At 33.1% G+C, this 10478-nt stretch overlaps 1 protein-coding gene across 5 annotated transcripts in view; it reads left to right on the top strand.

Moving 5' to 3' along the window:
• The first annotated feature begins 2443 nt into the window (after nucleotides 1-2443).
• Nucleotides 2444-10478, top strand: part of LOC106759151 (protein SWEETIE) — a 35257-nt gene continuing 27222 nt past the window's right edge. For 2 of the 5 annotated variants that reach the window (XM_014642160.2, XM_014642159.2), the window contains exons 1-11: nucleotides 2444-2733; nucleotides 3282-3489; nucleotides 4996-5102; nucleotides 6285-6521; nucleotides 6628-6717; nucleotides 6791-6878; nucleotides 7986-8050; nucleotides 8608-8712; nucleotides 9535-9624; nucleotides 9751-9831; nucleotides 9946-10014. In XM_014642160.2, the coding sequence (XP_014497646.1) occupies nucleotides 2563-2733; nucleotides 3282-3489; nucleotides 4996-5102; nucleotides 6285-6521; nucleotides 6628-6717; nucleotides 6791-6878; nucleotides 7986-8050; nucleotides 8608-8712; nucleotides 9535-9624; nucleotides 9751-9831; nucleotides 9946-10014 (1311 nt within the window). In that variant the 5' untranslated portion in view covers nucleotides 2444-2562. Of the gene's footprint in view, nucleotides 2734-3281; nucleotides 3490-4995; nucleotides 5103-6284; nucleotides 6526-6627; nucleotides 6718-6790; nucleotides 6879-7985; nucleotides 8051-8607; nucleotides 8713-9534; nucleotides 9625-9750; nucleotides 9832-9945; nucleotides 10015-10478 lie in introns of those variants that run through there. The other 3 variants (XM_022780122.1, XM_022780123.1, XM_014642161.2) reach the window with 3 other exon arrangements.

Genomic DNA, 10478 nt, shown 5'->3' with positions numbered 1-10478 from the left:
TNNNNTNNNAAAGGAATAATGCAAAGAAAAGCAAAGAAACAATGCCAATGTTAATTCTCTAGCTGCCACCGTCCCATCACCATAGGCTTTCAATTAATCCACTTTTCATTCATTCAATGCAAAAGGATATACGTTGCAGCAGTGGCATCAATTAATCATAAAATAAAAGCAAAATGGTGGCAGCAACTCTTGCTTCCAAATAAAAATAAATTCTCCTATTGACACCCTAAAAGACGTGATGCAACATACCAATGCAAAAGCTAAATCATTCAATGAGAAATTAAAAGGTACGTTCCAGCACTGCAACAAAGTAAAAAGAAAAAGAAACTTGATTTTGTTTAATCAACTACAATGCCCTCACGTAAATTCCTTCTAGCCTTTGCTTCCAAAAACATTGAATAAAAGAGAACAAAAGAATTGAAGACCGGCAGCCTGGTTTCTTCTATCCGTAGCCTTCCATTGTGCCAAGAATAATGTTCCAAACTCTGAAACCGAGAGTGCCCTCCTGCACCCAATTGCCAAGAGACGGTTCTTGCTTCCAAATCCCTAGGTCTGAAAGTTACATCCCATGGTGGGGGCCACACATTTTTTAAAACCCTAGAGCCATGTTACTATTTTTTTACAATTGGGCTTAGTCTAACCTAACAAAAATTAGCCCAAAATTATACAAAACTTAAATTAAAAAGTCTAATCTACTAAATTAAAAATTGACTAATCCTAAAGTGCCTTTGTGGAGAATCTTCAATTTGCTAGGTGTTCTTCCAAAAGTTCCAAATAATAGTTCCAAAATTGCCCTGAAAATAGAAATAGGAATAATTAAGCTCAAATAATTCAAATTAATTAAAATATGAATTATTGGTCTAATTAAGCCCAACTGATGAAAATGACACAATAACTAAGAATTAAGCGCAAATCATCAACACAATTCGGCGCGAAAAACTAAGTTAATGGTGTAAAATATTGACTCATCACCGCGCTGTCTTGTCTGCACTAGTATTTAGACAAATTTATATTGTTTTTACTCGGCTATAAATGTAACTTTTTATCTTTTCTTTTACAACACTCTCCAAGATCATTTTTTTTTCACCATTGTATTTTCTGTAATAATTTGTCATTAATTATGTGATATTTATATTTATTTTTCACTATCATTGATACTTTGAGAACAATTCCATTCTATTTTTCTTATTGCTTTTATTGTTTTTTTTACACTTTCTCCATCACGTATGTTATTGTCACCACGATGGATTAATGAGTATAAAATGATAAATTACGACTGCATTTGATTTTTTAAAATTGCTTCTGTAGTTGCCATTTGTGTTGTTATTAGCACAATTAAGGTGAATTGATAAATGTGAAATGACGAATTATTTATCAAAACATCCCAAGAAAATAGAGAAAAACATTAAAGTGAAATATTAATTCTTTTAATTATACCGTTTAACTAACTATATATATTATTTATATTATATAAAATTATTTATATTGTATCAAATTATTTATGCACTTTAATATTGTGTTTGGATGGATTTCAATAATTCTAAAAAAAACATGATATTTCAATTATTTGTAATTTTTTGTTCTAAATATATTTGTTAATATGTTGAACTCAAATAAAATTTATGTGAATTAGAAATAATGAGACAATATTTTTAATAATCACAAGAATTATGTTAATCTTAAACACCTTATAGCAAGTCCACGGTGGTGAAATTTATTAGTGACTTGGTCGTATGTGTCACAATATATCTTAATATAACTTTCAGATTCTTAGGATGCGGTCTTTGTGAAAATAAAATTAAAAAAGACATATAATAAATACATTAATGCAAGTAAAATGTGAATGACCTATGATATACTTAAAACTTTAGGGCTTAGACAATTTCAATTGTCTTAAATTGAGTGGTATAAAGAAACCAATACTCTCCTACTTAATTAGATAGGATTACCAAAATGAATATTCTAAAGTTAAATAATTCTATTTTTTTTAATAAAAAGCTTATAATCTTTTATAAATTTTTTGGTAAAAATGTTAAGAAATCTATATAAGTGTAATTTAATATTATAAAATTTATTTATATATATTATCAATTAATTTTTTTTTAGTTGAGGTGAAAATTTTAAAAAAATATACAAATGAAATAAAATAATTAATGAAAAAACTCGCAAAATATGATGTTTTGATTCGTGTTTAGTTTAGGTGAAGAAATATGTAATTAAACAATTTTTACAACATTTAAGAAAAAGAAAAGACTTTTAATTTTGAGTGAAAAGAAATGGCTGTTAAATTTGTAATTTAAGTCAGGGTGATGTTAAATATTTGATAAAACACAAATTTTACTAAACAAATACAAAAAAGGTTAATAAAAAAATTCAATTAAACTATTTTATTTCAACTTTTGTAAAAAGAAATTCTCCTTATTGTGATGACTTGTAATTTATTTCACATTTACACTCCCAGACCATCTTGCCGGATCCAGGCAAAGTCCCCGAACGAGCATCAAAGCAAAACATTCTCGCGATACACTCTGCATTGCAGCAAAGAAGAAAAGTTCGATTTACATGGCGAAGCAATACACGGCGGCGGCGCCAGCGGCGCCGCTGTCACGATTCGGGGTGCTGGTTGCGCAACTCGAATCTATAGTGGCATCCGCCGTTCACAAATCACCGCAGCCACTTCTTTGCTTCGATCTCCTCTCCGATCTCATCACCGCCATCGATGAGGACACCAAGGTCTCTCTCTCTCTTTAAACCTTTCATTGCATTGCTGTGGATTTGTGTTTTCTTCTTCTTTGCTCGTTCGTTTTTCTGCATTATTTCATTAGTTCGATATTGGTTGATTTAAAACTCCGCTGATTCACTGTTTGTTCCTTACGTAATTTGGATTCATTCACAGTTTTTCCTCTCGAATCTATATCTGCAGTAGATTAAGTTGAGATTTAGAATTCAGAGGGATGTGCATTTGCACGTGTCAGTTCGGATAAGCCGTTCCTGCTTTTTTCTTTCACGCTATCATGGTGTGATGAGCTGACTTAGCTAGAGTTTAAAATTCAATGCATGCTGCATAGAACGCTGAGAGCAAGCTAAGAATAAGATTATGGTTAAGATACGACTCTTATTGCTTTTTCAGAACGAGCTCTTGTTTATATACTGGAGCTCTGTAATTATTATGAGGTTTAATGTTATTCTTTTGGTTTTTGGCGCTTTTATTTTAGCCTGAATTCCCGAAACTCTATCAGCGGTGATTGTGAAATTTTAATGTTTTGTAATATGGTTTCCAGGAGAATATTTTGTTGTGGCAAAGGAGATGTGAGGATGCTTTGTATTCCCTGCTTGTTTTTGGTGCACGACGGCCTGTGCGTCACTTGGCATCGGTAGCGATGGCAAAGGTCATATCTAAGGGAGATTCAATATCAATTTACTCCAGAGCAAGCAGCCTTCAGGGATTCCTTTCAGATGGGAAGAGGAATGAACCTCAGAAAATTGCTGGTTTGTCTGATTAAAGATTTCTGGATTACATAGATTTTGGATTCCTAAATATTCTTATAATCATCATACTGCAAAACTTGTGTAGTTAAATTCTTGCGTCTTTCCTTTGAAGCAGTCATGAGCACAAACATAAAAAAGAAGCAATGGGCACATTTCTATTCCAGAACAGTTTTAGGGGAAAGACGCACCCTTAAGGATGCTATCGTGTCACTTCAATTACAAACTAAAGGGCTATATAACTTATACATTGCCTCAAAATTTGTTGTGCCATTTTTTATTACAACCCTTAGGACAAAGCATGTAACTGCACATCTAAAACCTGATCTAAAGTACAAGGATACACACAATGTTTCCTATGAACTCCAAAAGGTTGTTCCAAAGTAAATTAGCCTCCTTAAATTGCAAATATAATTAGCGTGATCCTGTAGAAGCTATGAAAATAGCATTAGGGAGAAGCCATGAATACAATGATATTTGTGAGAAAATGTTCATGCAAGGAGACACTCAACCAGCCACATCACCATAATGTTTTGGCCTATTTTTTATTTTTGTTAAAATAAGAAATTCATTAAGATGAAAAAAATGGGCCGCTTCCTTGTTGTTAGAATAAGTGTTGGAAGTCCCACATTGACTAGAGATAAGACCAATTTAGAATATACAAATGAGTACAAACCTCATCTTAAAAACAAATTTTGTGGGATTGAGTTAGATTTAAAGTCAACTTCTTAACATAAGTTACGACAAACTGCTGGAAATTAAAGAGAAATAATAAAGCTATGGGGAAGATGTGACACTTCCATAAATCAAGGAAAATAAGGAGCACAAGGAAGAACATTGCTCCCAAGTGCTCATCTTCCTCCATACTCCTAACTAATCTTAGTACATTTAAAGAAAGAAAGAAAATGAAATGTAGCAGTCCTTGCCAAATAAAATAAGGAAACTCCTTGTTTTTATTCTGGATTTATGTTGGATCTTGTCAATTTGGATTTTAACCTGGGAGAGATACTCTAAATACATGTTCCTTTTATCCAAAAAGACATTATGGAGAGATAGGGAGAAGTACAAGTATGAAAGATGACAAGTGTCGTCCCAAGAGAAAACGATATTTAAACTGTTGCCACTAAGTCACAAGGCCAGAACATTACAGTTGCCGCAAGTAAAAGGAGAGCTTTTTGTATCTCAAATTCTATGAATGAACCAATCAGAGTGCCTCAAAACAGGGCATTAAAGCAAGCTTATCACAAAGCACGTCAGTAAGGAGTTTATGGACTGAACCAAACATCTTAGCATAAGTGGCTATCAATTTTATTTGTAGGTGTCATTTTGATTGTTTTTGGCATCAAATCAGTTGACTCTCACACATCATAGTTGTGTTAATTTTTGTCCTGCATGTTTTTTCTTGAGTGTTATGGTTTTGTTCTTGTTTCTTGCATTTATCTATTCAGATCCTGTCACTTTTCTTTTTGTTTTTACTTCTCATTTTTTTTTCTGAACATAATTTTATAGGTGCTTCACAATGCTTGGGAGAACTGTATAAGTACTTTGGCAGAAGAATCACCTCTGGTTTACTTGAAACAACAATCATAGCAACTAAACTTATGAAGTTCAACGAGGTATTTCCTTACGAAGTTTATGTTCATATGTTTAAATTTCCAGTAACTGAATGATATGCAAAACATAGATAAAAATATTATCTTGGTTTATGCATGTCTGTTTTCTTATGCCTAAGAAAAACTATAAATTTATGATCCTTGCAGTACCTATAATTACTATTTTCTTTTGATTCTTTTTCCGTATCTATTTACATTGAAAGTTTGTTACCTGATTTACTTTTAACATTTTTCGAAATACTGGTAAAGAAACTGTTGAGTGAAAAGGTACAATTTTATTGGACAGTAATCATTAGAAGTTTTGACCTGAGGTTGCAGGAAATGTGTTTAACATCACCAGAAGACTTTATCAAACTAATGAAGTTTACTTGATCACACCTGTATATGATATTGTACTAAAATTGCTGAATAAGATTAAGAAAATGAAAAGAGGGGAACAACTAAACGATGTGTCTGTAGTTACATCTTGTTTAGATGTGGGCATATGGCACAGAAGTGTGGAGCAAAGAGGTTGATCACATATTAGAAAGTGAATAAGAGAGTGATTATAGTTGTTAAGTTCTTTAGGAAAGAATACGGGAATCTTAAAGCTTGTAAATACTTTCAATATACTACTATTTAAGAATGTCAATTTTTAGTCTGATAGATAAAGTCAATTTCATTAATGATTAAACAAAAACACTGAAATTCCTTATAAGTAGAACTTGAGCTTTTCTTAGTTGTATCATCACTCCCTTTCTCTCAATTTGATGAAGTGCCTTTATTTGTGTTAGGAACCTAGAATCGAAAAGAGACAAAAGAATAATATTCTTTATTGTTTAGATTGTATAGAATACAAAGAATAGGAGAGCACTCTCTCTTCTAAGGATTTCCCCTTCACAAAGAGCCGGAGCTCAACTTACAAGATTATCCAAAAGTCTCCTGACACAAGATCTCCTTGCCTTCATATAAAGGCCCTCAACCAACTAACCAACTAACAACTAATTCCTAATCTATTTCCTTTTATTCTGCACACATTACCCATTATATCCTATCACCTTATATCCTATCAATTTGTCTCACTTTTCTTCATTTATTGCATTTGTCATTTCTGCATCATTTCTCAGTCGTCACTTGAGAAAGGTATTTGTTCTATTACAATTGACTGTGCTCTCTTTAATGAATTTGCTATGTATCAAACATAAGGAGTTTGTTAGACAAGAAGCATTATATATGCTTCGGAATGCCTTAGAAGGTTCTGGTGGTAGTGCTGCTTCAACAGCATATTCAGAGGCATTTCGTCTCATAATGAGATCTGCCACTGGGGATAAGTCATTTGCTGTGAGAATAGCTGCAGCTAGATGTTTGAAGGCATTTGCTAGCATTGGAGGTCCAGGCTTAGGTGTAACAGAACTCGACAATTCAGCCTCTTACTGTGTCAAGGCAGGTATTTTTGTCTCAATTTTGTCTCTTTCACCTGTAAATATGCAATTGCTTGGTGCAAAATTATAGTATTCTATACATTTCTTTGTTACTCTACTTTTGATAGGCACTTGAAGATCCTGTATCATCTGTCCGGGATGCCTTTGCTGAAACTTTGGGTTCCTTGCTTGCTCTTGGAATGAATCCTGAAGCACAGGTCTCTATTATTGTTTTTCTCTGGTTTTTCCTTGGTTTTGCATTATTCATACTTTCCCTTCAAAATTTTCTAGGTTCAACCAAAGGGAAAGGGTCCTTTACATCAAGCAAAAAAACTAGAAGGTGGATTGCAGAAGCATTTGATTTTGGTCTTTACAAAAGGTTTGATGCTCTGTTAGATGACTGTAATTTTGTTTATCAAGATGGAGCAAAAATACCATGTTTTTAGGCAGTTTGGCTCTAATATTTTTCAGATGTGTTTGAACCTGGGCAAAAAACTCAGAAAATCTTTATAAAAAATAGAGAATTGTAGCTTTTGAAAAAAAAAAAAACTTAAGTAGTTTTTAGAAGAACGCTGCATGGGTGAAGAGGGTGTAGCTCAATTTGTTAAGCGTCAGTTCTTGTAAATTCCCTAACACGTGTTCAATTCCTTCAAATAAAATAGTTGCATGTTACCTTTTTCTATCTCATCCTGAACTAATTCGCGAGACATTGAAACAAATTGTTTTGTTTAAATGTAATTTTAAGCTAAAACATCCAAATAACTTTTACTTTATTTAAAATTCTCATTTTTTTACTTTAACTTTAAAGTAACTTTTAGGCCATAAAATTCTGGGTCAAATCTACATCTCTGTACTCTCTGTTCTCTCTCTGCCTCACTTTCTCTTATTTTCCCACACTTCTATGATTTCCTTCCATTTTGTCCGATTTCTAACAGTATTTGATGAAATGCATTGAATGCTGGTATTTCTTTTTGATCATTGGAGGTAAAATAAATGATTGCAAGTGAGTTCTAGGATGACAGGCGGCAATACTTAGAACTTCCGTCATGGAATTGCAAAAAGGGATTTTGCCCATTACCCAGCTAATTGGGCCTTGCTCTTTCTGGTCATTGCTAGTCTGAAAGGAGAGGGTGAATGGATATTGCTTTTAATGTCTGTTGAGTATGAACACAGATTCGTTTCAAAAGGGCTGCAGATTGTTTTATTTTTATTTTCCGACATCTTCTATATTTCAACTGAGTATTATTTTTCTTTGTATGTGCTGGTTAAATTTATAGCCTGCAGATTGCTGCCTTTTGATTTAAATATATTAATATTAATAGAAGTTATAAACCCAAAGTAAAGAATGGAGTTCGTGCCTTGTTTATAAATTCTGAATTCATGTAAAAGTTACAAATTTACAACTGTCTCATTTTCTTCTTTCAGCTTTCATTTTTACTTCACATTCTTTGTGAGCATGTAATGACTTTTTTTACTTCCATTTCAGTTAGTGGAGTGAAGTCTAGGAATGTTCGGGTTGGGTTAACATTAGCATGGGTATTCTTCTTACAGGTGAATCACATTTCTTTGATAGATGTTCAGCTTGCAGTTTATTTAAAGGCATTCTTGTGGACATTGGTGGATTGGTTATTTTCTCAGAACATTGAACCCTGTATTGTTTTCTGTTTTAGTAATAGGGACACTTATTTATTTCTGCTATTTTTAAGGTTTAGCCATTACTGAGTTTGTTTACTTAGTGAAACATTTTCTTTTTACGGTCTTTATTTCTTAGTTTTGGTTTGGTACTTTATTTTTCTTTTATGGAACACTGACTGTTTTTCATCCTTTTCTATAATATAAGTTTTTCTTTTCCTCTGGCAAACAGTGCTTTTATCCATACACTTTAATTCAAGTCACTTTAACACATCAAGGTTAAAGTGATCTGTTGTGTGGTTGTTGATATATGACTGAAAAAGTTTTGATTTTCTGTATTGATCTTTTATTTATATTCTTTTTACATATGCTTAGATTTTCCCCTTTAGTAGTTTGGCAGCAGCTACACGAGAATATTAAAGTGCATTTTTACTTGTTCTGATTGTGAACACTACTCTGGTAATTTTACTTTGCAGGTCATTCGTATAAAGTATCTGCTTCCTGACAGTGAGCTCCAAAATTTTGCATTGCAAGTTATGGAAATGCTCCGTGCTGAAACTTCTGTTGATGCCCATGCCTTGGTATTTTTTAATTTCCTTTTGCTTTTTGTTAAATTTGTTTGTGTATTCATTAAGATAGATGAGTGGAAATAGGAGAGGATAAAGAAAATAATGCCACTATTTTTATTTTATTTTATTTTATTTTTTAATTTTACTGTTTATTTAGGCCCTGTTTGGGTTTTAGAGGAATTATTTGGACAAGGAGAAACTATAAGAGAAATATAAAGGTGACAAATGATGATAACTTAAAAAATTATAAAAAGGATATGGATTATGAGTAAATCGTTTACCTTGTCTATAAGCAATAGGCCAAGTATGACTAGAGTTAGGAGAAGGCAAGGAGAAAGAAGGATCCATGCAATGGGAATTTGGCAGTGGAGGATTTGAGTCACTAGCAAGGATGGAGTTATTTGTGCTCCATTCTGGTTTGTGAGAAGAGGTGGTGGAACAATATTGTCTCCATTTTGAGTTGGAGTCCGAGAGGAAGTAGAAATAATCAATGGATCACAAGATGATACACAAAGAACTTAATGAACAGATGAAGATGTTCCATGGAGGACATGAAGAAAGATGTGTCCTCAAAGAAAGTAACATCAACAAACATATAATACCTTATAGTTGAGGAAAAATAACATTTATACCCTTTCTGAATGCGAGAATAGCTCAAAAAGATACACTTTATAACCTTTGCAAACAGCTTGTCAAGACCTTGATGGGTTGCATCTGATGCTACTGGTTTGCGAACTAACTAGCCATTTGCTTCTTTCTTATAAACTAGGTTTAGGGTTTGTAATATTTTCAACATTTTAAACTGTTGAGAAGAATTTCTAATTCTTGTCTCAGGCATGTGTTCTTTATGTGCTTCGTGTTGCTGTAACCGATCAAATGACTGAACCTACTCAAAGGAGCTTTTTGGTTTTTTTGGGAAAGCAGGTACAATTTGTTTAAAGTAAATTAGAAGTTGCCATATGTTTTTCAAGTTAAGTATTCAGCTACGATATCTTCTTAGTGATGTGTAATGAATCTAATGCCTTTTCCCCACCTTTTGGCAAATTATAGCTCCAATCACCCGAGGCAGGTCCTTCCATGAAAGTGGCAGCCTTGCGTACACTGTCTTATACTCTAAAGACAGTGGGAGAGGTAAGAAGTACCAGCTTATGTTTCAATTTGGTAATGAAATCTACATTTTTTAACCAGGAACTACGATGGACTGGGATGTCTCAAGGTGTGCTTATTTAATTATTCCCTGTGCAGGTTCCATTTGAATTTAAGGAAATTCTTGACAACACTGTAGTTGCAGCTGTGTCTCATTCTTCAAAACTAGTGAGCTCATGAAAGCATATTTTATGTAGATACAATTTATTATTCTCATACATTAATATCTTTGCTCATGTTGGATTCAAGACTAATTTTAAGTTTAACACATGATATTGTTGTTTGGGGTGGAATGAAATAATTTAAAATATAAATGATATGTACTTGTAAATAGTTTCTTCTGGGAAAATGTGAAAGGAAGCAATATGGTTAACATTCAGTTAGGATGGCTGTTTGTGGAGAGAAAAGAAAATGATTCCTTTTGGAGTTTTTAACATTATTATTTGAAGGTTTTCAGTGTTTGGTTACTGAGATAGGACGGTATAGGATCCTGTCATGTCACAAGTTCTTTCGTGTGCCAATAGGATATGATTAACCTTGTATCATGTCCCAATGTAATTTGTTTTGGGTGGGGAGAAGGCAGTTGCTGGGGTATGGTACAAGAAGATTAGACAATGTCTCTCAGTAAAATA

This window comes from Vigna radiata, chromosome 4 (assembly GCF_000741045.1).
Source record: "Vigna radiata var. radiata cultivar VC1973A chromosome 4, Vradiata_ver6, whole genome shotgun sequence".
Classification (NCBI taxonomy): domain Eukaryota; kingdom Viridiplantae; phylum Streptophyta; class Magnoliopsida; order Fabales; family Fabaceae; genus Vigna; species Vigna radiata.
The sequence above is the reverse complement of the archived record's forward strand: the minus strand, read 5'-3'. Positions and strand labels throughout refer to the sequence as shown.